Source organism: Pholis gunnellus (assembly GCF_910591455.1).
Source record: "Pholis gunnellus genome assembly, chromosome: 20".
Lineage (NCBI taxonomy): Eukaryota > Metazoa > Chordata > Actinopteri > Perciformes > Pholidae > Pholis > Pholis gunnellus.
Window position 1 is genome coordinate 6911429 of NC_136547.1, and position 27860 is coordinate 6939288.

General features: G+C 44.9%; 1 protein-coding gene across 2 annotated transcripts; it reads left to right on the forward strand.

The window, feature by feature from the left end:
• The first annotated feature begins 931 nt into the window (after window positions 1-931).
• Window positions 932-24513, forward strand: epc1a (enhancer of polycomb homolog 1 a). 2 transcript variants are annotated; one of them, XM_079180978.1, is made up of 15 exons: window positions 932-1177; window positions 1872-1983; window positions 9817-9976; window positions 11498-11643; window positions 12082-12288; window positions 12550-12698; window positions 14222-14375; window positions 15424-15582; window positions 15742-15831; window positions 16040-16188; window positions 17444-17862; window positions 21160-21281; window positions 21551-21692; window positions 22007-22418; window positions 22904-24513. In XM_079180978.1, the coding sequence occupies exons 3-15, from the start codon at window positions 9877-9879 to the stop codon at window positions 22974-22976; spliced, it is 2322 nt and encodes a 773-aa protein (XP_079037104.1). In that variant the 5' UTR covers window positions 932-1177; window positions 1872-1983; window positions 9817-9876; the 3' UTR covers window positions 22977-24513. The 2 variants fall into 2 exon arrangements, with proteins under 2 accessions (XP_079037104.1, XP_079037103.1); XM_079180977.1 differs by lacking the exons at window positions 932-1177; window positions 1872-1983 and adding an exon at window positions 3415-3789.
• Window positions 24514-27860: the final 3347 nt, after the last annotated feature.

Here is a 27860-nt window from a genome sequence, read left to right on the forward strand (position 1 = left end):
TGGGAGAGTTGAGCAAAGCGATATTAATCATAGCGATGCCTCCTCCACTCAGAGTCACTGGGCAGGCGTGCATGCAGCTCTAACAGCCAGTGGGAGGTGGTGGTGGTGGTGGTGGTGGAGCATCGGAGAAAATGACTCCATATGCTTCCACTATGCAGCATTCTCTTTCATCTGTGTCTGAGCAAGAAGAATGTGGGGTGCAAATAGCTTCCGAGGAGGCAGCCCTGCCCTGCGACATGTGAAGTGGCTGAGGTGGTGTGTGTGTGGGGGGGTGGGGGGGGGACGGGGGACGACTAGCTCTGAAGACAGTTACATAACAAATAGCCACTGTAGCTGTTGCATCTCATCACTTGTTGTTCTGTGAGTGGTTTAAAAAAAATAGTATATTTTCATCTATCATCTATTCATCTATATTATTCCTAGAACATTTTAGTTATTGTGGATTTTCTTTACTGTTTTGTTACTTATTTATAATACTTTTTTGTAATCTTATTTTTTACTATGTCTCTTGTTTGCACTATCCACTATGCTGCTGTAATCCACTAAATGTCCCCACTGCGAGACTAATAAAGGATTAACTTATCTTATTATTATTGTATCATTATTATTATTATTGTATTGTTATTGTATTATTATTATTGCATTACTATTATTATTATCATTATTGTATTATTATTATTGTATTATTATTATTATTTTATTATTATTATATTATTATAATTGTATAACTATTATTATTATTATTATTATTATTATTATTATTATTATTATTGTATTATTTTCATTAGTGGGTGGGCGGGGGGACCAGTGAGCTCATCCTCCACGAGCTCTCCACAGGTGATTGGTGGCTTTCACCCTCCAATCACAATTCGCCTGCAAAGTGGCTCGGTGGTCAGTTTGGATCTTTTTTTTTATTTTTGGTGGAAGTAACCTTAGCGAACTATCCAAGTTTACCGTCAGCGACAGGATAACACGTCCTCTGCCCGCATCTTTTGTCTCCAGCGTCCTCTCACGGTCGACTTCACCGCACTTTTCAAAAGATTACACATTTAAAAATCCTCTGAGAGGCGTCCTGAAGGGAGCTAACCAGCGTTAGCATTGGGGCTAGCATGACAACCAGAAGAAGGACTGCCATCATCCTCCTCCTCCTCCTCCCCTGTGGCTTTGCTAGCAGCAGGTAAGTTGCAACTCCTGCTCAGGCTAGTTTCCCTTGCGGGGAATCGAGAAAAACGCCTTTAAATTGCGGTACAAGTTAGCTGCAGAGCTCAAATTAAACTGTTGCCCAGCCTGTCCGCGCACTGTTAGCTTAGGCTGGTAAATGGCGCAGGGTCAGGATAAGCTAACGTTAGCCGCATGTCAGCTAGCCTCGGTGTCGCTGTGCAAAGCAAACACAGCTGTGTCTGATCTGTGGGCTCGAAAGGGGGGAATACAAACCAGTTAAAAGCTGCTGTGTAATCGGCTTCGTGGCGTTTCATGGTCCACATAATACGCTGAGACCATTTATGACTCTCTTTTCTGTGTCGTGTCTCTGTAGTCTTCGATATATAGATTTGCACTAATGTGCACTCTTGTGAGTATTAAAGACATGGCTTGAAGGCTTCCTAGAGTAAATTCATACCATCGTTTGAATTCACTAAAGAGCATGTGTGCACGTGAGAACGCTCGCGCGCGAGTGCGTGTGTGTGTTGTAGGTAATCGTCAAATCTTGCTCCATATTTTCTGCCCAGTGATCCCAAATATCAGTTTATGAATATAATGAATGCCCAGCTGAGAAGGAAATGAAGAACGTGGCAATATAAATCATATTAATCATGTAATTAGACCTTGTTAATCACTTGTTTCACAGTCTTTATTGTGACTCTGTTTCACAGGTCTCCATTATGGTCTGCAACTGTGAGCCTCCCGAATGGATGATGATCACGTCGGTCTTCCACATCTGTATGATGCACTCATGCCCGCAGGATATCTCACCAACGCCTACAGGTTATTTGCATTTCTTATCTTTCTCCTTCGGTGTTGATATGACTATATAAAGTATTATTTACATATCTTGTACCCTAACAAGGTAAAGATCAGGGTCCACCTTAAAATATGTGTGCACACTGACACATCGTTAATGAGGCTTGCTCTTGTTCTGCATGCAGGAAGTTTGGTTTTAGAGCTTCCTTATCAGTTCTTACTGAATATACTTAATAATTAGGCTTATTATCTGAAGCATGCAGCTCTGAACTGTACTATTGAAGTGGTAGTTATTGCCCGTATGTATGTGTGTGTAGCTCTCCGTCTTTGGCGTACTATATGCTGAGAAACCAAATATCAGGAGTGTGTCCCTTATTCATGCTTAGCCCCTCTTTTTGGGCCACATTTAAATCACACATTAAACCTTGTGTTAAGATGTTCAGCAGCTGTTTTTTGTAGACCGGCAGCAGAAGAAGACTGTACTTTACAAAGAAGAAGATGGGGCTACGCTGGGATGAAGCGACACTTAAATGACAAGTTGACAAATCAACCAATATCTTGATTTCTGCTGCTTGAGAAGGGGTGAATCCATGGATCTATCCTGCACTTGTTGTGGTCATAACATCGACATAAGGACCATTAGAAAACAATAACATCGTGGCATGCATTTTCCGTCGACTTGAGTCAAGGAATAACTAAAAGAAATGAACACAAATGTATAACTTTAAATTTCTCATAAGCCAACATTATATATAGCGTCACTTAATTGGTATTTATTGCCCAACTATTTAATTAAGTTGTTTAAAGGTGCATGTATTTATGTGTTAAAAACATATATTGATGGCACAGTGGTGGCTTTTGGAATGGTTTGAATCTGTTAATCTTAAATCTTAAGGCATAAACAGATAAAAAGTTAACTTGTAATTGCATGTTAGTGCTTGTTCCACATGGTGGCGCTGTTTGCCAAATAATTGAATCTGAAGCAGAACAGGTGTCCTATTTTTGATTGCACATTAATTCTAAAAAGCTCGACAGAAGTTTTAAATTGTGTGTTAAAAAACAATGTCGGATAACCTTTTATAAATGTGTTTAACATATGAAATATGAGCTTTGTTATCGCTGTCCTGTGACAGACACGTCTGCAGTTTTTATTGTTCTATTGCTAAATATTATTTTTGTATTTTGTTTACATAGATAAATGTGTTTTTAGTACGTCAGCATCATCCAAAAATGAGAACATCCCGAAGTTCACATCCCTTCATCAGCATCCAGCACCTCGCCCCCACCTCGGTCCTCCCTCCCTCCTTACCCACTACCCCAAGGGTCTCGCGAGCGCGCACGCGTGCGAAACTGCGTGGGAATGGCTGGTTTGTGTGATCGAGGGGGTTGGGCCGCTTGGAGCGAGCTGGAGGAGCTGCATGAGTTTGTAATGTCCGCCATGTTGGCCATGGCGTATTGAACCGGGGAGGAACAGCGGAGCCCACGAAAAAAAGAGACCGACAGAGAGCGACCGAGACCCGGGCCTGCCCGGCTCTGTTCGCGCTGCTACGGACCTCAATCGACCGGCTGACTCCTGGAGACCGTCACAGATTCATCCATGAGAACTCGAGGCAGACCTGCTGTTACTCCTGGCAGATCGAATAGATTTATGCTGCATCTTTTAATATAAAAAATAAAATGAGTAAATTGTCGTTTCGGGCTCGGGCGCTGGATGCTAGTAAGCCTCTACCCGTCTTCCGTTGCGAGGATTTGCCAGACCTGCACGAATATGCCTCGATCAACCGGGCGGTGCCGCAGATGCCGACTGGGATGGAAAAAGAGGAGGAATCGGTATGTTTTTGTTTTTTTTCATTGCTGCCCGACTGATGGCGGATCTCTTTGGCCCGTGTATTCGCATCCGATGGGGCGCCACTATGTTGCCTGCGCAAGCTTGTGCAAAATGGCCGCCATATCGGGCTCTCTTCTTTTTTTCTTTTTTTTTCTCGCGCACACGACGGATCTCGACGAAATACTGCATATTACGAGCCCGCTCCGCCGCGGGGGTCGATGCGAGTTTGCGGCGGTGCGATATTTAACTCGCGAGCCGTGTTGTGTCCGCTCGTTTGGCGTGAAATCGCGGCCCGAAAGGCACAAAGCCGAGTCACGTGACTTGCATCTGTTCCACCATTTTGTTGACTTTCTCTTTGGTTAGAAAAGGCAAAGCGGGAGTAGAGGCCTCGGTACGTGGTGTACTTTCCGCGAGCGGGTGCCAGGGGGAGACAGTGAGGCCCCCACCACCACTCCCCCAAAGCCCGGTTTGACAGCTAGGTGTTGCGTGTTGACAGCTCCGGCTCCGCCATGTGTGCTGCACACTGTCTGCAGCGAGAGAGAGAGAAGGGGGGGACATATCTTGCATATCCTGCAGGACTGAACAGTGCCGTGGGAGCATAATGTGTTTTGACATGCATGATAGTGTTATCCTAGAGACGGCTGCATTCCTGCTTTTTCAGCGTGACACCTGGATTGACTGTGGCCACATTTAAAGTGTATTTATTAATGAAAACTGAGACTTCAAAGGCACCATTACAGATCAAGTGTGTGGGTCGTAAACAGTTGTGAGTGTAGTGGATTTATTTCTGTGAAGTTGTCATGCAGAATGTTGTTTATAACGAAGACTTTATGGATGCTTGGCTTGTCATTAAGAGCTATAGTTTACTCACTTATCATTTGTTTTGGTTAATATTTATGTTATTTGAGCTTGTGGACTCTCTCTTGTACTACTTCACCCCGGCTTGTTTACACCCGTGCATAGCAGGATATGACTCATGTTTAACTATAGAAATGAGACAGACTATCATACATGTACAACCCGTTTTTAAAACACATCTTGTCAAGTTGGCTGCAGCTCAGATATAGCCCTTGAATTCTCAGCGCGGGTCAAACACGGTCACTTATTCTGCAGACCACGCGGTCTCACGTCTACACCTTTTACCTGATCTGCTTTTAGATTTGTTACATTATTTGTAGATGCATGTTGTCGTTACTCAATAGCATGTTGTAGTTGGAGAGAAATCATTTAACGTCTAGTGTATCAGCAGGAGAGCCCCCTCTATGCCGCCGAGATGCCTCAGCAGACACAAACACTAGGAGAGCACACACGGGGCCCCGCAGAGTCAGCAGAAATCCCCCCCCCCCCTCCCTGCGGGCCCTACCCCCCACCTACTGTACACATACACACAGCGGCATTACATAACAGAGTGACGGTAGAGATAAAGAGGACAGTTTTACTACAAGGCTGTGCGCGGCTGAGCTCCCTGACCCACATCCTGTCCGGCAACAATGGAGTCTCGCTGTGCCGAGCTGGCAGACTGACCACATGCTGACCTGAGAATAGTTGTCTTATTTAAGAAGCGAGGGAGCACGCATAATGATCTTGATGACGCGCACACACACACACGCAGGAAGGAATATCTTTTTGTAACCCAGGTTGTCCATATCGGGGGCAGTTTGATGAGAGACTACACCTGGAGTCGGCGATCCATCGCTGATCTTTGTTTTGGCTCATTTGAATCACCAAAAATAAGTTTGTATGTCTGCCTCATCAGTATTCACAGCATCAAACCTGACCAACCTCTAAAAGCATAATTTGTGCGCCATCAGTAGTTGCAACGGAACTGAAAACATTGCACTTCATTCACTAGTAATGTGTGTCCTGCGCAGCATTAAACATCTGTCCTGCTGTGCTCCCCTATGGCTTTCAACAGACATCACATGTGGACGTGCTGTGTTTTTAAGGCCGTGTGTTTCAGTGCTATGTAGAGGTAGTAGATTAAATTCATGACAGTGGCCAGCAGGAACATTGTGTCCCATCACCTAATCAGGGAGTCTGTGATTGTTACATTTGCACTGATGGTTGGATATGGAGATTAATCAAACCCTGTTCACAAGGGTCAAATAGACAATGGCCGACTCATTATAGTCTCATCATTTTGCACAAGAAGAAACAAACAAGGGAGCTCGTAAAGAAGTACGTCGTTTGCATAATAAATTGCGAGTAGAGATTAGAAAACGCACACGGAGAAGATGAATCCGGTTTTGATCATATTCTCTCGCCGTATTCTTTGGTAACGAGGGGAAAGTGTGCGTACGTGTTGAGGTGCCGTAGAGAATTAAATTGTCTCGGCTCTGAAAATAAAAAGAACGTGTCACAATGACCACACAAGCTTTTTTTTTAGGAACACACCCTCGCTGCAGTTTTATGGCTCTTCTGCACCAAACTGCGGTGTTGCATGCTTTGCTTCTTAGATCATTCTGGTGTTTTTGTGGTGGTTTATTAGAGGTTTGCATCCATTGCTGTGCTTTAATGGATGCTAGGTGGGGGTGTATGCCTTGCTCAAGTCTTCCTCAGGTAGTCATGAGCTGAAAACACCTGCTGGAGGCCACACGTTTTGTTGAAGTCGTCATATTTTTCTTGGGAACATTTAACGGAAAGGAACGCGTGGTGCTGTGAAAGAAAAAAATAAACTTTCATTTGTCTCTCTCTCTTTATATCTGTGGCCGTGACAGAAAGCAGCACTGTGAAGTCTCCACAGTCCCAGATCCTTTTGTGTGGAAAGAACAAGAGAACTGTAGGTTTTGATATTTTCTGGGGTGAGAAGCAGAGCAGGTAGGAGCTAGGCAGCCTCTGTGACTGAGGGGTTTCAGCATTTGTGCCGTTAACGGCCATCCTTATCATCCAGTTGGGTTTTCTCTTCACGTGTCCTCCAACTCTTGCCTCTTTACGTTCTTACTATACATAATACAGTCTTCTGATACATTCAGTCGTGACATGTGAACTTTAAATTCTGTTTAAAACAGACAGTTGCAAGAGGTCCTATAAATACCCAGTTCCCTGTTCCCGTGTGCCATTCTCAAAAGCCCCGTTATCCCTGCTCACCCAATTCTTCGGCAGAGGAAATCCCAGGCTGTGAACCTTTTTTGGTTGTGAGGATCACAGCTGCAAAAGATCAGGATATCTTGGAGTCTGAGGCAGCTCAGCGGAGCCACGCTATATATCCTCTACAGACGCGTGCGAAGGCAACTCGGGGTCGGGCTCAGGTTTAATTGGTTCCCCACGCTGACTTTTAATGCCGCTTCCTTAACTCGCAAAGCTCCGGGTTCATCAGCATGTCAGACAGTGGGGGCGCTTGTTGAGGGTGTGTTTGACAAGTTACTCGGGAGAACAGACCCAGCGCCGCGTTGGTTAAGCGCTGGTTCATAGTGTACACGAGGTCAGGTCACATCGGCTGACGACTCCTCCAAACAGCGGTCCGACCTTGTGTTTGCCAGCGTCTGCTTGTCATCGGAGGACCTGTAACTAGTGGCGCTGAGTAATGGTGCGTACGATATTTATGAAGAAACGGATTTTACATTTGGACTTTTAGAAACGCGGTTGGTTTCCTCTGGATGCTGTGGTTCCCTTCCCACAGTTTGAGGTTAGGTGAATTGGGGATAGAATTAAATGAAAGTGTGAATGGTTGCATGTCTCCATGCTCCAAATAAAATAGATTTTTATGTGTTCTCAGCTGTCAAAGAGCTTGGGGAACAGCTAGAATGATAAGACGGTGTGTTTTGTCACATTTAAAGTTAAGCTGAGTTCTGGGGACGGAGAAACCCCAGCTTCTGCTGTTTCAGACCAACCGGTTTTGACTGGCTAAGCAAAGAGTTGTTAACTGTAGGATCACACCAATCTGATGGCTCATTGCAGGTTATTGTTTATTTGTGGGCAGTGAATAACTCTGTGCGAAAAAGAAAAAAAAAGTTTCATCAAGCTTGGCTGGAATGTCTGCACACGCCGCAACAATCGAAGCCAAATGCAACACTTTTGTCCAAAACTTGTGATTTGCTCGTGTGAACGTGCCGAATTCAGCCGTGGTTTTAAGGAGCTCTTCAGCTCTCCGTGGTGACAAATTACCAGGGATTTGTGAATAGATGGCAATTTGTTTGTGGTACGTGTAAGTTCACATCCCAACGTCGTTCTAGAGCCACTAACAAGCAGGCAGTGGGTGATGGATGTTGCCTGAATCCTCTCGTGCGATCACTTTCACTTTAAGGATAACTTAACAATGGTCTGGCCAACGCAATAAGCTGTTTTCTTTGTGTGCTGGTTGCAGAGAACGTGCACAGCGAATGGCTTGTTGATAAGCTTACCAGGGGCAGATGGTTTGGCTCTGGACACATGCTATGTCCCTTCATGCCAGCTCACAGCTCTGATGTGGTTCTCCTGTTACTCCACTCAGAGCTCCTCCTGGCGTTGGATCCCACTTAAGGCCCTAACCACTTTAAACGGTTTTCGGGTAATAAGAATTAGCCGTTCACTTCCGTGGTTTTGGCCACAATTGCGATGTCTTTGAACACTGACCCATAACTCAAAATCCACCCAAAAAACCTGTGAAACAAAAGTGTGTAAAATGAGTAGGAGCTCTGTTAAAATCCTTAGAGCAGGATGGGCCATCTGTTGCATCAACCGCCGAGAGAAGGCCTGCAAAGAGAGCTCACTACAGAGTCGGCATACATTTGTAATACGCTGCAATGTTTGTGATGCTTGAAGTACTTCTACACTTATATTCTAAAGTTAAAGTTCCAGATTTGCCGCTGGAGAAATGTTTGCAGGTATTTCATCTGTGATCCTGTGACTCAGAAAAGAAATCCGTCCCAGAAGATGCTGTTGCACATTCTGTCTTAACTTTGTGACCGGCTCTCGCTGTGAGTTACCGTAAACAGTGAGTCACTGTTGTGATAGTAGGGTTACCCGTGCAGGGCTCAGGATGACGTGTTTTCCAGAGAGTGCATGCTTTGAAGTACTACTACTACTCCGGCTGAATCTCACCTCTGTGTACTCGGATTGGATCGACACACCGGTGCACTTGCTCCTTGTATCTCAGCGTGTTGTGTTCAGCGCCCCAAATCCTACACCGTTCTTCTACCGGTGACTCATGTCTCCTGAGGTACGACGTTGAGAACTGTGATGTTATAACATACTATAACAAATAGTATGTTCTGCTAGACAAGCCAAGACAAACGAGAGATGCGGTTGAAAAATCAGCTAGAAAAAGGCAGAAAAACATTGGAAGATGATCAGTAAAATGAATTGAAAAGGATTTAGGCTGCTACGTGACTGACAGCCCGATCCTGTTTGGAAATGCATTTTTTTAGGATAATTGCCAGCATGTTTTGCACTCATTGTAATGGGCAAGCTATAATCCCCATTACATGCTTCAAGATAATACCGGTGTAAAAAAAAAACAACCCCCAAAAAGGGGAGAAATGTATTGTTTTTCTATTTATACACATTGTAAAACTATTTCACCATCGCCTCTGGTACGTATCATGCCAATAAATTATCCAGCGAGTGTAATGAGAGTTTAAGATTGTAATCGCTCCTCCTGTGAGCTGTCATTTGTGATTGTGCTGTGGCTTCTGACCTCAAGATCCTCTGCCACATTAATTAACCCTCTAAGCCTGTGCTGCTAAATCCTGTATGTTGATATTGCTAACTTGGAAAATCCGATGGTTTTGTGGTTGTTAATCCTCTCTGAAAGCAACCGGGTTACAAATTAAAAATGTCATAAACTCATGGAAAAATAGCTGTATTCTTGCTAATTTTTATTCCAGTTACACACCACTATACTTATGTCAAGATGCATGTCCATGTAATAATTGATTATGTATGAAAAGCAGTTTGGGCCTAAATCTGACATTCACTTTGCCTCGTTAGTGTGAGCACATCTGGGAGAAAAAGAGCAGCACACAACTAACTCAAGACGATAGTTTAACTTCTGCAGAGCTCCTCAGACTGCAGACAGTCTAGTAAACAGCTGTTTTCTCTCTCTCTTCCAGGAGCACCATCTCCAGCGGGCCATCTCAGCGCAGCAGGTATACGGCGAGAAGCGAGACAACATGGTCATCCCCGTCCCCGAGGCAGAGCGCAACATCACGCACTACGAGTCCCTCTACCCCGGGGAGTTCAAGATGCCAAAGCAGCTTATTCACATACAGCGTGAGTAGCGGCCTGCTCGCAAACAGGATTATCCTCTTAGACGTGTTAGTGGTCTGTCAACACGTGGTGATTTTGTTGCCGTTTGGATGCGCCGGGTGTGTCTGATGCGAGTTTACGCCGCTGATTGAGAGAGATTTGTGTAAGTTTGGGGTTTTGTGGAGCTGTTAGTTGTTATTGTGAATGTCAGTCTAAATACACAGGCCTGATTTATGTCAGATCATGTGCTAAAAACATTTGTCATGCAGCAGGTTATATGTGGACACTAAATATCACTACCACATGTGGGAAATCGCACACAGCAGTGTTGCAGATTTCACGTGGGGGAGGCACATCTGTCTGTCTTGACACGCGCTGTGTGTTACATTGTGATGGTTGTCGTCCCCAGAGGGTCTCACAGCAGATGTGTGGATTCAGAAAATGTTTAAAAGCGTCGGCGGCGCTCTGCGTGGGCGATACAAATTAGGGGTCAGTAGGTTATCGGTTGAGACTGCAGGAGGAATTGCACTGACAGTACGCTCCATTCAAAATTTAATATGGCATGTTTGCACCGGTGTAATGAAGTGCTGTCACCAGTGTTACTACCTAAAACGTCACACATCTCTCTGTGCTGTGTTTGCAGTCTGTGGAAGCCTGGTTTGTTTTTTGGTTCCTACAATGACTTGATTATATCTGAAGGAGAAAAGGGCATTTTGTTTGTTTTGCAGTGTACTGCAGCCATTAGGTGCACTGTTTGAATTAGCAAAATGTAAACCTGAGGGAAGTTCTCAGCTCAGTGTTCCTGTTATCTAACAGTTTAAATATGGGGCGGTGAGAAGGAATACTGCATACCTTTCCAAATGCTTCAGGGTTTGACAAGTTAATGTGATGATTACGTTGGCGCTAAGATAGCGACACTGCAGTAAACGCATGTGTTTTCTATCCAGAAAGGATTACAACAGACTGCCACTTCCTGCATTTTACTCGACTGCTATGTTCCAGGCCGTGGCTTGAGATTCTGACCAGACTGACTGGTTGGCTAAGCCACAGGCAATATTTACTAAGTGGTTGGTTAAGTTCCCAGCCTGGATGCTGGTGTTTGTCCTGAAGCACTGCTTCATTGAGTTGCTGAAGGCACAGATCCAAACACAAGCACATTGCTTTGTCATCATGAAATAATGTTTGATGTTTTTAACAAAGTCTGGCAGTAGTTGAAGACAAAAGCATCTGCATTTCATACTCCATGACTTGTGTTTTCCAGACTTTGGTAGATCACATTTGCTGTCGAAACACTTATCTGACATATCAAATCCAACACATGCTGCATACTGTGGCTTTTTCTTTCTCCGCTGAGTTACGAAATATGTTTAGTATCCTTCAATATGTCATAATTATTTAATAATAAGTCTTGAAGTTCATGCACAGTGCAGCCGGCTCAAGCAGTGTTCACTGAAGCGATGAAGCGTCCTGTTCCTGGCGATGCCTGTGAGTGAATGCATCTGTGTCTGTCTCCTCAGTGACCAACTCTTCTTCTCCGTCTCACAGCTTTCAGTTTGGACACAGAGCAGCCGGACTACGACCTAGATTCCGAGGATGAGACGTTTGTGAATAAGCTGAAGAAGAAAATGGAAATCACAGCCCTGCAGTTTGAGGAAATGATCGACCGACTGGAGAAAGGCAGCGGACAGCAGGTACTGTGTGGGGAGAAATACTGGTTTAATTAATATTGGCACAAACACATCTCTGGCTTTACTCTTGTGCTTTACTAAATCCTGGTTCTTACCCTGTCATTTAGTAACTTGATAGGTCATTGCATGAGTACTTGGGTTTCTTTAATAGTTAAGGAAGGATACTGCGTTTTCTACTCCAAGCTACTGCATTAAGTTGTTGTCATCGCTGACTAATGAGTGGGCTGCTTAAATCCATACAACTGTCAAACTTAGAAGTATTAGTTCATGACGTGTGCCTGAAGGCAACAAGACTCCACCACACTGCTGGAGGCCAAAAACGCCACTCTGTTGTGTTTTGGGGCTGTTTTGAAATGACTGCAGCTTGTTAAAACCCCGTTGGTTTCTCTCTGTCCTATATTGTGGCCACTGACTCGGGGTCTGTCCTATGTTGCTCCGCAGCTCGTCAGTCTCCAGGAGGCCAAACTGCTGCTGAAGGACGACGACGAGCTGATCAAGGAGGTGTTTGACTACTGGAGCCGCAAGAGGAAAACCAGCAAGGGTGGCTCCCTCATCCCCAACGTCAAGCAGGAGAAGAGGGATGGCTCTAGCACCAGCGACCCCTATGTGGCCTTCCGCCGACGGACGGAGAAGATGCAGACCAGGAAGGTAGGAATCTGTGTCCAAAGCTGTGACGTTTGCATGCAAATGATGGCTTCTAGCTGGCCTGGTAGTTGTAAAACTGTTCTTTTCTCTTTTAAAGGGCAATGCTGTTTTTACCCATTGTGGGACAGTTATCACCAAAGAGCTGTACCTCCTGAGTTTAAAAGCAATTGACAGCCTCAGTAACTTTGTCTGGAAAGAAAAGTTTTGGTATAAATGGGAGCACTTCCTGACTTTATGTGTGAATCGTCGCTGTTCCATTTCCAGAATCGAAAGAACGACGAGGCATCGTATGAGAAAATGCTGAAGCTGCGCAGGGACCTGAGCCGAGCTGTCACCATCCTGGAGATGATCAAGAGGAGGGAAAAGAGCAAGAGGGAACTGCTGCACCTCACACTGGAGATCGTGGAGAAGAGGTAAGGACGACCAGCGGGGGAAATTGGCCCCCGGAGAGAGTTCGGCAGTGGCTGTTAGGGTTGTCTGCACCGCACCAACTAGCTCGTTATGCGAGTAGCTGCTATTAAGGAGGCTTTTTCACCGGGATTTCTAGTGCAGCAGTATGCTAAATGCATCGCCTGATAAGATGACACGTGTTCATGAACATATACGTTTTTTGGGGATAATGTGCTGCCGTGCTCTGGTTCTCCCCAGCAGTGTTTTGGGATCGGGTTCTGAAAAGGCTTCATCACTAATTGTTTATCTCCTGAAAGCCTGAAAAGGTGACGATGTCAGCCCTTTACTACGTGCGGTGTTTTGGATGGCTTATGTGGTTAACCTTCATGTTTGATTAGGCTTTTGTTTACTCTGCCAAGTTGAAATCCCAAATAGAGGCCATTAGGAGATTGATAGTGTCAAGAGTCCCCCCCCCCCCCTCAATATATTCTGTAGAGTCAGGCCTCGCTGCTCGTGTTAATTGGGGCCACAGTCATGTACACTGTTCTGCATGCATTATCAATTTTGAGCTCCCTCTGTTTTATTCAGTAGTGTCAGGAGCACATTAGCTCATTGACTTCTCTGCGGCTGCTAGAAATCTTTTCCCAGTCTGTTGCGAAGCACGATAGATTGTTTGTATTTGCTGTTTTCATTTATCTTTTTCTTTGCCGAGCTCCTCTTTGAATTGTTCTGTTGTTTCCCCCCGTTGAGCCTTTGTGATCCATCCAAACATGACGTGTGGATGGAATGAATTTGCTCTGAAAGCAGCTGTCGGTGTGAGCTTAAATTGGACCCTTCTCCTTGAAGTGCTTTTGATTTGTAGTGACATTTCAATTTCCTCTGGTTATCCCGGTCTGGTTCCAGCCTGCGCATCGCTGCCAGTGTTCACTCCTAGATTGGACCACTCCACTCTCAATAGGTGGCTTCTCCGGCCCCACTTCATGATATCATGTAGAGTGACCCAGGTGTGCTGCATAGCGTGTGGAGTCTGCAGTGTGTTTTGCTGAAGTTGAGGTTCTTTTGTCTGTTGGCCACGGCTGTTTGGTGTTTTCAAATATGCAATAATTAGCAGGAATATTGCAGTGTGAATTACTATACAGTGTTCACAGGTTTCTCCATATTTCATACTTAGTAAACTACATACTATTAAGTACTTAGTGCAGTAAATAACTGACATGTTGGTTGGGAAAGTTACAGCTGCAAGTGTTTACTTTGACAAAACTAGTATAATGAACTTACAACATCATGAAACACAAGAACACCTTCCATTAGCACTTCAATAATCCCTTTTAATTTGCTGATGTGAAGTAAGAATTAGCCAGTCCATCAATTGCACCTCATTTGGTCTGTTTGTAAAGCATCTTAATGCATGCATGTGTCCATTTTTAAGTATTTTAATTAGTGCTGTCTGTACGGAGACTTCTGGGACCTGTTCCTCTGAAGTTCCTTTCTGCAGTTTGTGAATCCGCCCCCTCACCTCTTCTACCCTTTCCTCTCTTTCCGTCAGGAATGGAATGCCCGACTTCGGCAGCGAGGTGATGGCAGAGGCACTTGCACAGCGAGCTTTGGTGAAGCCTGTCTACACCATCCCCATCATCCCCCCGTCCAGCAGTAACCAGTACAGACACCAGGACCACTCGGATATGAAGGACTACAAGAAAGTAAGTTCGTCTACATTCACAGCACACTGGCTTCCTCCTCATACCGTCGGGAACAGGATGGAAACAAACGATGAGCGAGAAAATGTTATTGACTTTGTTCACTTCAGTCTATTCGCACGTTGATGATGGCTGAAGCGGGGCGCTGTATATGCAACACGGACTCAAAGGAGATCCTGACATTTTCATTGGTAAAAAGGCGCATACTTTAAAATGGCAACCTGGTATACGCTTATGAAAGTCATTGCCTCTTTGGGAGTATGGAACTGTTGTGTTTCACTCTTTGGCACACTCTGGTAATTTCAGTTATGTCATTGAGGCGGTAGGGTACGTACTTAAAGTGATGACGCCGTCAAACCCACAACATTTAATGTAAGGCTAAGTTGCCATATGCTTGGACAATGTAGCACTTCATTACACAGCAGTGTTGTGAACTCCGTGTCACCTCTTCTCTTTATAACTTCATTAGCTCCAGTGTCCAACAACCCTCCCCCTCCCCTACAGGGAGGCAACTATTCCCCCCTTTTTCCCCACTTCCTTGTGCCCTACCAGCTGGTTGACTTTTCCCTTTTGTTTACAGACGCTCATTTTTCGGTTTAACTCGCCCCCTCCTCCCTCACCACACTAACCCTCACGTCCTCCGCTGATTTGACACAGCAGTCGTACGCCGGAGAGTCCCTGCCTCTCTGTTTGCTTTGTCCGCTACGTCTCAGGGCTGAATGGGATCTGACTAATCCTAGTGGAGTTGGAGTCTGTTCAGACAGGGAGGGGTCGTCCCAGTGGGGAAGTTGGGGTGAACGGTGGCACGGGGGGTGGATTGAGGAGGGGAGGGGCAGCCATCTGGCTCGGCAGCGGCATCTGGCACATGCTGCCATCTGCATATCAATGCCTCCTTTACTCGCGCTCGCTTCCACACACGCTCTCCGCCCGTGCGTAGACCACCAACACTAGACTGCCGCCGACGGTGTTGCTCTGCATCTTGAAATGCCTTTTCTAAATTACGCAGACTGTAGTACAAACATTAAGCCCGGTTTCCCTCCACTCCTCACAGCCGGAGAAGACGGAGACAGTACGAACCAAAAGGAAATATGAAAAGAAGCCCAAGATCCCTCCTCTGTCGGCGCCTCAACATTCAGGGCCCTCTGTGTTCAATCCCAAGGACCTCAACCAGTACGACTTCCCCAGCTCAGACGAGGAACCCTTCTCACAGGTAACGTGATCCCATCATTTCTGTGTAGTTCTCATACGGAGGCTTATATTAAACATAGACAGCCACTGTTGACTGTTCTTAAGCAACTAAAGATCCCGGTTGGTACAGAAAGGTGTGGTCCAAGTTGTCTCATCTATTTCCGTTGTTTGTATTGTACAGATCCATTCAGGTTCCTCCGAGGCAGAAGAGGAGAATGACCCAGATGGCTGCTATGCGTTCAGGAGGAAGGCCGGCTGTCAGTACTACGCTGTGAGTGCCCTCCTGTGACTCCCATGCTTCTATTTATAGAGCCATTAGCCAGTCTGGCTGTTAGTCTTCCACACCCTGCTGGACAAAACAATGCAATAATAAAGCCTTGCCTTTTCTCTGTTCGAATATCTTTCTCCGTTCTTAATTTAATGTGACTTCCTCTCTCCCCCATTCTCTCGTTCTGCTTCTCCTCTTCACCTTCCTTCAGTCTCGTCCGGACCAGAGTGGCAACTGGCCCTGGGTCAGTCCGTCAGAGGGTGGGCTCGGAGACCCGCGCTTCCGCTACTGTCTGACCTCACTGAACATGCCGCGGCGCTGTATAGGTCTGGCACGGCGACGCGTGGGCAGAGGGGGCAGGTGAGTTCAGTCCGTTTTGGGGGTTTTTCTGAGGTTTGAGCCATGTTTGGATTCAAAAATGGAAATGGATTGTTTCCAAGTCTTGGTAATTTGGCTAAAACGGAAAGCTTTTAATCCGGTATATCTCCTGGCGTTAGCGATGTAAAGCGCAAGTGTGAAATGTTCACATAGCAGATACTTCATGTATTCATCATATGCATGAAAACCTACAAGCTCAGTGAAGAAAGTGAAGTCTGGGAACATTTTAAATGAAATGTGTGTAGGAATGCTGCCAGCACCAATACAGAGAGAGGGAAATGAGCCAAGTGTTGGCTGTAGCTGCTGAGGTTGTTTACCATACCGGCTCTTTGGCAGCTTCCCAGCGATCATTTGGCGGGCACATTCTATTATGAATATCAAGCTGGCTGGCGGAATGATGAACATGACACTCGCCATTTTGGGATTCACCCTTCACTGCAAACCTCGAGACGAATCAGAGAACTTTGCTTCCGCCGAGTTTAAAACCTGCAAAATGTGCCGCAGGCTTTGTCTCGTATCGCCTCGGTAATTACACGGACGATCGAATGAAGCACGCCGACCGGAGGAGTTAGCCAGCGGCGTCCACGGTGTCAGAAGGACACCGACTGGGTTAGGCCGTATCTGTTTCACAGGCGTCCACGAGATTAGATGTTCTGTTTCTGTCTGCGATCAACCTCATCGCCTGAGGGACCAGTCTTACCTATGAATTTTAAAAAGTCTTCTTCTACACGATGTGCTCTTATGATAGCAATCCTTGATCATGTTGGAGAACATGGAGCTTGCTATGTTTATTGTGCGATGTTGGTACGCAATCTAAAAATGTCAGTGTACGGTTTTGATTCAGTTATAAACATGGTACAAAAGAATGAAAGAACAAAAGAATATTTTACAGCTCTGTTGTTCAGGCTGTAAAATAGAAACGCTGTCTCTGTTTTTCTGGATTTTAAGCGTTACAGCTGCGCAACTTTAAACTTTAACTCTTGCATAAGTGTTCTGCTCTGTACTCGTGGCAGAGCTGCATGTTTTCGTTTGTGCAATACCCAGCTATAGTCGGTTCTGGCTCACTGGACATTGTAATTACACAAATACGATGTTGAATGGCCACTCTCGTCCAATACTTCAGTCATAACCTAAGGATGTTGTAATGTACTGATAATCACTACAGCATGGTTTTCATTTCATGACTCAAAAGCTCACCAATGGGGATTTATTCTGGTGTGTTTTTGTTTTCTTTCAGGATCTTGTTGGACCGAGCGCACACGGATCTAGACAGCATCAGCCTGGACTCGGACCCGGAGCCCGAACCGCTCTCCTCGCCACTTCCAAGGTCTCCGCTCCGCAACGCCAACGCCAGTACCTCAGAAACCAATACCTCGGTCCCAACCAGCTCCCCCCGCCTCCCCTCCTCTTCATCACCCTTGTCGTCGTCGTCATCGCCAACACCTATGGACCTCAGCCAGATTCTTTTGAACATTAAATGTTGCCGCTGGAGGCACTTCAGACCACGGACGCTATCCCAGCACCCCTTGGGTGGAGGAGACTTGTCTCGCAGAGGATTTAGGGATTTTAGCCGGACTGTGTCAGGACTAACCCGGACCCTGTCTGGAGGAGCCAACTCCCAGAACCGCACTGGCCCGGCCGCCACGCCTGTCCACGGTGAGTCAGCTGTCTCCTCCGTCATGCTGCTCAGTGTATCTTTTGCATCTTTGGCTTTGTACGGCTAAATATTTTAATTGGTGGAACTAGTTGGATTTGTTGCTGTATTGCGTTGTAAGCAAAGGCGTCTTAGCATCACAAGGAGCCAATTTAATAAAGTTTTGATAAGCTGTCATTTTACAAGGTTAGTGATTCTGGCAGTAACTTCTGTGAGTACATTTTAGCGAAGCCTGATCGTCCTCGGAGCACTCTGAGCCGTCAGGAAAGGCAGCAGGGAGTTAATTTTGCAACCGCTATCATCTGATGTCAACATCCATCACTTTGAGCCGAGGTACTTTCTTCTGGTGTGTGGTCCAACACGTTTTCGGCCGCTTTGTGTGACTCTGAATTTCTATTTAATTTGTTCATCATATGACAGTTTTCAATTGGTCTTGCTGAGAAGAGTTGTGTGGCTCGGCCCAAGTGTATTTTAAAATTTTTCCACTTTAAGCAGCAGGTGACAAGCGAGACACGGGATCTTGGCTTGAGTCTTGAGGAGATGTGACATTTATTCAGAGAGAAACTAAACTGAATACACTCTGCACTGCTACATCAGGGCGTCTTTGGCCCGACAGAAAACGGTCACCATGTAAAGGAAAATTGGATACTCATTACATTTTGAATATGTTTTTAGTAACGATTAATAACATTTATTTTGCAACCACTGAAAAGCTGTCCAGCGTCAGCAGGATGATTAGGCTTGTCTTTATTTGTGGAGACGCGTGGCAACTATATTGCTCCACTTTCTCTGCTCTGTGAGTCTTGGTTGCTGATTGCTCTGGAGAGGTTTCGTGTGTGTGTGTGTGTGTGTGTGTGTGTGTGTGTGTGTGTGTGTGTGTGTGTGTGTGTGTGTGTGTGTGTGTGCGTGTGCGTGCGTGCGTGCGGCCACTTAATCTGTTTCGTGTCGAGACGGCATCAGATAGTTCCTGAATCGTGTTGCTGGAGGCAGTGTTCTTGCTGCGACTACATAGCTTATGTGGGTGTTATATCACGGCTATGAACCAATCGGATTGCTTGATTTTTAGCTACCTGTTTATTTAAGATTGTTCTAGAGCTCAACCAGAAGCTGTGGCAGGAAACGCTGCCTGCTGTAACACTTAGAGGATCCTCTCTGTAGCCTTCGTGGCGTGCATGGGGAAGGCTGTAATTGGAAAAACTCTCCATGCATAGAATGATGTGAGGTGCTGTTTTTAATTTAAATTTTATGACAAAGTTGGACATGAAAGCCAGCACAGTGTTGTGTAGCTGAGGCTCGCTGCCGCTGCTGCTCTTGTGTGACACGTTCTGATGAGGCACCTCAAAGGTAGATGTTGCTGGTGAATCACACAAACCCCTCTCTCCACATTAACATGCATTCATTCCTGTCCCATGGCTTGAAGGAGTCCATTAGAAATGGTATGAATAGATTCATGAGACGTGCTGGACTGAGTCTGGACTGGTGGCTCCACGTTGGGCTGGCTCAACTGTAGAAAATCAAACAAATGAGGGATATGATTTAGTCCAAAAATACGCCCCGTGTTATTTCCTACATCTCTTCCTTGACGTGGTGGAACATAAAGGGTGAAGGAAAAGGAGACTTCCTAAGGTCTTAAGAAGAGACAACAGTTGCCACTCGGTACTTCCGGGTCATTTCACCCTCTTTTTTTCTTTAGGAACAATTTTGTCAGTTGGATTTTGCAAGAATGAAATGTATACGTTGTGGAATCTAAAGATTGTTTCTGTTGCTGTTTTTTTACTTTGTGTAACTGCTGTGTGCAGAACAACGTTAATATTTAAACATACTATTGACCTTAAACGCAGTGAAGTAGCGGCCCAGTTTTAAAATAAGCGTGTCAGGAATAGCTTATTTTGTGATTGATGCCTGTATTTTGTGAAAGCATGAAATAGTTGCCACCTTGAGGGTTATTCTGGTCGTTAAAGTGGAATGAGGTTGAAACATTGTAGTTGTAGAGCATGCCCACAGCACTGAGGTATGAGTGGGCATTGCTCTGTTTGTGTGTTTTTCTAGAGAAATCTAATCTCAGCACATATAATAATGTAATTTCCTCCTTTAGTTGGAACACAGGCTGTTCTCTAATGCTTCTGTTTGGTCCTTCATGTTGGTAACAATCGTGGAATTGAGCTTCTTCTACTGCGTTATTCTGAAACACTGGCTTAAAGTCAAAACGTCTGCTGTGGAAAAGTGTCCACAAGATACCGAAGTAAAGAGTGCTTTTTTACATACCGTACTTTGAGTTTTATACATGATGGTTTACTGAGGTTTAACACCCAGTCATGATACTGATCCCATTATAAAACCTCACATTGTGCACATTTTGTAGTTCTGTCGTTGTAGTTCATCACTTGAGCCTCCGAGTTCTTGCTGTTGCCGATTGTGAAATACTATCTTCACATGAAATATGTGCCACTATTAGGGCTGCACCGTTACGGCCAAAGGGATAATCTCATTTATATTTTTATCAATATTGACATCACCATTATTCATCACGATTATGGGGACAAAATATTTTGACTGTGCTTTCATATTTACATGAACAGAGCACTTCCATGCTGTGTTACATTCCTGCTAATGTACAAAGCTATGCATTCAAATAAGACTTCAAATAAGGTTGGCTGTTAGATTGGAGCATGCATTTTAAACAATTAATGATGGATTATTTGTGCAGTCAGGTAGAATACCTCGTATCACCGGGCAGATGTGAGTGAAAGCTGAACAGCCAGGCCTCAGGAGTGTGAGCCTTCAAACTGGACTTCTAGCTCTCGTTTCCTTGAGTCCTTCAGCAACACGCTCACATCTACTAGACCCTCGAGGTTCTGCCTGAAAGCCCACTGAGGCGTCGCTTTTGTGTACGCACAAAAGAAAATCAATTTGTGTCAGTGGCTGTTTTTTTGTTTTTTTTTGACAAGCATCCTGGGAGCATGTTGATAAGGAGCGCTGTTTAAGGTCCTAAAGTTTCTTACATCGTTAAATAGAGGTGGTCCTGTCTTAAAAGGCTGCCAGCTTTACGACTGTTTTTACTGTATTAGTTTATGTTTCAGAGGTTTATCTCCCTTCTGGCCAAACGAGAATGCTGAAAAAAAAGAGTAATATTTGCACAAAGAATAAGCCGCTTTAATACGAGTCCTTGCATTGGCTGTATAGAATCCCTCCAAATACAAAGCCCCACCTGTTGGGTCTGTTGTCAGCGTGCGTCTCAGAGCGACTGAACCCCACCGTCCATGTTTTTGACCGGTGCGTCTTCACCTCCCTGTCCACAGTGGTCACAGCAGAGCAGTACCAGCAGCACCAGGAGCAGCTGGCCGTCATGCAGAAACAGCAGCAGGAGCAGAGCCAACAGCAGCTACAAGCCAACAACCCTGCAGCCACTACCAACACACAGGTCAGTAGTACGAGGGGTCAGCTGTTTGCATCGTGTTGTGGACTCCTCGCACGTGCTTTAATGAGCCAGAGTTCTCCCAATATGGAAGTCATTTACAGTTCACCCTTAGGAAATGGGACACATCCTCATTCCCACGAGCGGTATTAATCCACCGGCTCATTTCCTGTCTGGCAGCAGAAGTGCTGACTCGGTGGTTTCAGCAGTTCTCATACAGGTCAGGTCTTTTGGCACGGGGGCCCTCATGCTTTCTCCCTGGTGTCCGTCTCTAGGCACTCACGTCCAAGACGTTGGACCAGGCCAGCGCCCAGTTCGCTGCGTCGGCCCTCGTCACCACCGACCAGCTGCTGGCCTTCAAGTCCAAAGAGGAGCTGGTGCTGGCAGGTGGAGTCAACGGGGTCCTGGCGGGTGCAGGTGAGTGTCGCTCATTTTAGTAATCACACCAAACGAGTGTTTGCTTTTGTCGTGGTGCTCAGTGGAGAAGGAAGATCTTCAGTCTATCTGTACTCAGAGAAAGTGCTCACATGAAACATATTTTTTATTCTGTAGTCTCTAAAAATCCTTTAAATTAAACGATCCCAGAAGGAAGACTCCGTCTTTATGTGTGTGTGCTGTGGAACCAGTGTCGATAGACACATCAAATGTTGAAGTGTAGCCAAAGAAAAAGGTTCATATGAACGTTCAGCTTCCTGTGGTTTTATGTTTTTCATCTTCTCTCCGTCCACCAGGTGTTTTCAAAGGCTTGCATCTCTCCAGCAGCACCGCGGCCCTCCACCAGACCAACCAGTCGACGCACACCACCACCACCACCACCTCCTCCACGGCTCCCGCTTTCCTCCAGCCCTCCTCCAACTCGGCCACCCCTTCGCCCGCTAACGCCGTCCCCACCTCCCTCACCTCCACCCCCAGCGCCCACGCAGCAGCGCTGGGGATCCTGGGATGCAGCGCCGCCACCACCACCACTCAGGTCCTCATCGGGAACAACATCTGTCTGAGCGTGCCGTCGGCCGCCAGCCTGGCCGGACGACACATTCCCCGGACCCTCGGCAACGTGCCACCTTCTGCCTTAAAGCTGTCGGCCACCACCAACCTGCAGATACCCAAAGTCTCTGGAGCATCGTCCATGGACATGGGCTCACGGTGAGGAAATGAGATGTTTGTTTTGAGCTGTTAATAGTTTACACTGGAAACCAAGGCTGCACAGACTTAAAGCCTCCGTAGAGAAATGGGCGATCAGACGATGGTTCCTTATGGCATCGTCTCAAACAACGCAGAAAACACACATTATTAAAGAAATATGCAGACGAAGATAACTTTGTCAGTTAATCTTGTTGACTATCAGATTACCTTTTTGTGTAATGTTTGTTTTCTGGTGGATGAGCAACAGTTAAGCCTTTGCATTGACACACAATCCGTGGTTTAGGTATTCAGTTTAGGATCTAAATGTTGCCATCGCAGTGTCTGCCAGAGAAAACTGAGAATCCACATAAATCAGCCTGAAAGAAGCGCTCACAACATGTTCCGTCAGTAGCGATCTGTTGGCTGAGATCTAGGACAGTTAAAAGAGACAAAAAAAATGCTAAAGGACATCCGCTTTAATCCCGGCGCTCCTCTCTCCTCCACAGGGATAATCACGACGAAGACAAGCCAGCACTGAACAGTATAGCGGACAACACAGTGGCCATGGAGGTGACGTAGTAGCGGTGCGGTGGAGAGTCCCCCTCTCGGTGCTGTGCATCGTAGTATCGGGAATGCAAAAGGGACAGCAGGACTCTTGACGGACGATTCTCATCTCTCATACTTTTTCAAAGCTTTTTTTTTTTTTTTTTTTGTTAAAAGTAAAAGATTGACATCTGTAAATTATGAATATGGCAAAATTAGTATCTGTACAGTATCTACATATTTGTAATATCGCCCTTGTATATATATTACTTGAATACAGAACTGTCCATTTGTGATGTTTTGCACTTGGGAGTCCAACTTTAAAGGAGGAAAAAAAAATAAAAAAGGTAAGCCAAGTGACTTGTGGCGCGTGTGAGAGATGTGTGAGTTGTATAGAGAAGAGTTTTATCACATCATGTGCATGGTGCGGAGCCTGCTGTTTTTATCTATTTATTGTGCTGTGTTTACAGTTCCTTTTTGTTTCTGCTTTGTTTTTGTTTTTTTATTTGTACACTGTACCTTCGTTGGTTCCTGTGCTGTAGTAAATGTTAGGTAGCTACGGACTCCTGGGTATTTTTGTATAGTGTGAACACAAAGCAGGTCCCCACACACACACACACACACACACACACACACACATTTATTTTGGGTCCCTGTGCTTCTCTCTCTGTGGATCATGTGAAAATCGATGGCGACATACATGCAGACCGGGGGGGTGGGGGAGGCCAGGAGGAGGAGGGAGAAGAGGAGGCGGTGCTCCCCTCTTCCTGGGAGCTTCCATTAACATTGTCCAAAACACAAGTAACAACACGGGGGTGAAGTCTCTTCCCAGAAGCCTCTGCTGCTTCTGATTAAAGCACTATTTTTCTTTTGTTGTTCATGATTTTGATAAATATTAATGCTGCTTTTGTATCGTTTGTTTTTAAAGGGGTTGTTCTTCATTTTTTTTCATGCAAGCGGAGTCCCCTAAATATCCGTTTTATCCCACAAACATTTTTGTAAAACAAAAATTCAGTTATTTTTGTATTTTTCTTTTCTTGTTCTTGTGGTAAACTTGATTGTAAGCTTTTCGTTAATTGAAAGACTTCATTCTTTTGTTGGTTTTGTTACTTGTTCATGCATAGGTGACGAGGGAGGTGAATGGGCAGTAATCGCTGTACGTGTTTCATCATTCCAGTTTTTATTAACAAAAAAATGCTAATGAGGGGGCGGAGGGGTGGCAGTAAAGAAAACAAAGTCGCTTATCTCCCCTCTCTTCCCCCTTCGTCTTTACTTTCTTTTTTTCTTTGAAAAAAAATAATCTCCAGACGGCTGCAAGGCCAAAAACCACAAGTATTGGGTGCCTTCCTTTGGGGAATTCTATGTACTCTCTTCTGTGAAGAGTTAGGCACAAAGGCAGCATTACTTAGTAGTGCTTCTCGTCTTTGTCACAATCTGAATGCCCAGTCCAATGGCAGGATATATCCTTGAGGTTTACTTGTCCCACCTGGAGGCTGAAAAGACTAAAAAACAAAAAAATGTGACGGAACTCTCACTAAAATAAGACAATAAAGCCCAGGGCATTAAATGTGAATCATTTGGAGTCTGTGTCATTTATATGCATGTGTGTTTGTGTGTCTAAACTACTGTACCCATCTGAGGTTTCTCTCTTCACCTCCTTGCTGAGTTACACCAAACATAAATGCAGCACTTTTGAGTTAAATGGAAGATCGCAGACTTTTTCTACACACACAAAAGGCTTATTTCTCATGTTTAGTTCACACATTTGTTAAAATCTGTTAGTGAGCGAGCACTAATGCTGACTTATCAGCACAGGTGTGCCTTAGGCTGACCACAATAGTAAAATAAATCACAAAACACTGGCAGGAATGTCCTCTCAATGAGGACTTAATATTCCGCCTTTATATTAAAATCGCCAGTTGTCTCGCTGCTGACTGATTTCTCTTACGCTGCCAGAGCTCCAGCGAAGCTAAATTGGAAAACTTGGAGTAATCTGGCCTCTAATGGAAAAGTCTTAACAGCTGAGTTGCGACAGGGAATTAGTGTGTGTGTGTTGTTTTGTTCTTCCTGAGACACTGATGCTGTCACCTCCAAAGGTCACTAATTACAGCATCTTATTCAGTTTCTTTCTATCCTTTTGGAAACAGAAGAATAACAATAGTTTTTCTGGGGGATTATGTGCCGAACTATATAGCCAGCTAGTGGTTTCTCACGGTCTAGTCTTTATGCTAAGCTAAGCTAACCCGACTGCTGGTTCCAGCTTTATATTTACAGGACAGATGTGAGAGCGGTATCTCCTCATAGATGAGAAGCTTAGCATAAAGACTGGCCTGGGAGAAACTAGCTGATAATGGCTGGCTAGTCTGGCACATAAACCCATAAATATACACACATATATATATATATATATATATATATATATATATACACACAGTATATTGGTGCTTTGAGCACCACAATGGTGTCTAGTTTCATTATATTGGAGAGAGGTCAGACATCTCTTCAGCCGATATCAGCACAACTATAAGCAACTCGCACTAAAACAATCCAGATTGATAAATAGCACCCAGGCCTCCACATTTCAAATATGGTCACTTCACAAAAAAAGCGAAAACATGGCGACGGCCGTAATCCAAGATGGCGGCGTCTGTAATCGCCGAACTCAAGGCTTCAAAACGTCATTCCACAATCCAATGGGTGACGTCACGATGGCTACGTCCACTTCTTATAAACAGTCTGTGATAACACTACAGGTAAGAGTACTTATGATTTTGGGCTGAACTGTCCCTTTAAAAGAAATGGATCAAATGTGTTAATTATGGGCCTTTGGAGGCGCAGTCGTCCTGTGAGGAGGAGCTGTACCTCTCAGGAAGACTAAAACAACACGGACAACTCAGCTGTATAGATCTCACTTTTCCAACAAAAGCCAAATTACTCCCAAATTTTCCAATTCAGGCCCGCTGGAGCACTGCCACCACAGATTATTCCCGTTGGAAAAAAAAAATCAGTCAGCAGCAGGACAACTGGCCCACCTCGTGCTTTCTCATTACTACAGTCATCGATTCTTTCTGTGCAAACCTGAAATAAAGTTGTTTTTCTCATCAATTTTTCTGGGTGTTAACCGTGTCTTTGTGGGGGGAATAAATCACCGATGTCCTCTGGGGGAAGATATAGCTGTAGCACAGCTGTATATTTCTCATAAATTCAATACACATTTTTCTCCCTGATATGTTTCTTGTGCGCCTGCAAACAGAGTCTGCAGCTTCTTTCTCTTTTGTCTGTAAAGGGAGCTAAAGCATGTGCGGGGGTTTTCTCTCACTGTTGAGTAACTCTATCTTCTCAGGCCACATTCTCACCAGGAAAGTTAATTTGAACTTGCATGTTTACTCCCCCCCCCCCCCAAAAAAAAAAAAGTCTCATGGCTTTTGCCAACAGATTCCTCTGCATCCATGTCAGGCGTGGCAGGGCCAAAAACACCGTGCAGCTGTTGGCCACCACTGGGTCAGATGTCGCGATCGGGGCGGCGATTGGACAGCCAGAGGGCCGGGCGTGTTAACACGGCGCTCACACTTCTGTGGCAGACGACAGGTGTGATGCCGGTGGTGACTGACGCCCTGGTTCTCCGAAAGGGGACTCCGCTTTCCAAGCAAAGAGCAGGACATGACATGCACGCTGAATTAAATACAAGTCAGTCAACACAGTATACATTCACCTGAGTCAAATGAAAGATAATATATTGTGTAAAACTATACTTAAAATCCAAATTGATTGTAAAAGTGTCACACATTTGGAACATGATGAATCTAACATTAAATGTTTGTAACTTATTGATTGTACGTGGTGAATTAAAATAACAAACGTTACCACTGATTTCATTGGTTTGTTTGCGTGAATTTAAAGAATGTATCAAGACTCTCGAACATTTAAACACTAAGAAAAGTGATAAAACTGTTTGACGATTGACAATCCTGGAAGAAGTGCAGCGGCGGTGGGTTTTGGCCCTAACTTCTCTCTGCTGACTTTGAAGCGCTCAGACCCTCCGCAAAAGGAAATGAGTCACGCCGGCCGCGGACAGTGAGGTGAGAAGCAGTGGCAGCGAAGTAAGAGAGCTTTATATTCTCTGTAACAGCAGTTCAGAGAAACTGGAGGCTGAAGAGCAGCTCGTAACCACAAGTGAACAAGGTTTCATCCTGAATGCTGTGATGTGACAGATCCAGTAGTGTGTCTTTACTGTCTGAAATCATATTAAATGTCTAAACGGTAAAGACATCGTATACGACGTTTTGGTAAATGTGATTATTGGCCAAATATTAGCTGAGAGGATTGATACCTTTCAAATTTGTCCGTTACGATTAGCTTAGCTTAGCATAAAGAATGGAAAAAGGGGGACATCTGCCTTCCAGCACCTCTAAAGCTCATACATTAAAACAGTAAATCTTGTTTATTTAACAATATACAAAAATCAAAATCATTCATTCCACTGAAAACTAATTAAACAGCTCATACACCTGACAAGTTGTCCTGATTCCTCTGACTCATTAATTAGTTTTTAGTGGAAATGCGCATGAATTGGCATCATTATAACATTAATCTGCCATATTTAGTTTCACAAAGCAAAGAAGATAACTCCCCCGGTGGTCCCAAGTTCACTGTTTGTCATAATCGATTGACTAGTTGCACATTTTCATAAGACTATCCAACTATAAATATCCAACATCAACAAATATGGATCGACCATTATTACTTAATGTTTTTGGCCCGGTCTTTGTTGAAGGCCATGAAATATAGTTTGAGAACTTTAAACCTTCATTATTGGATTTGTTTGGCCACCAGGGGGCAGCACAACAAGCTGTCAACACCACGCCGACATATTATCACCTTATAAAGTTAACACGGCCAACGTTAGGCGAACAGCTATTT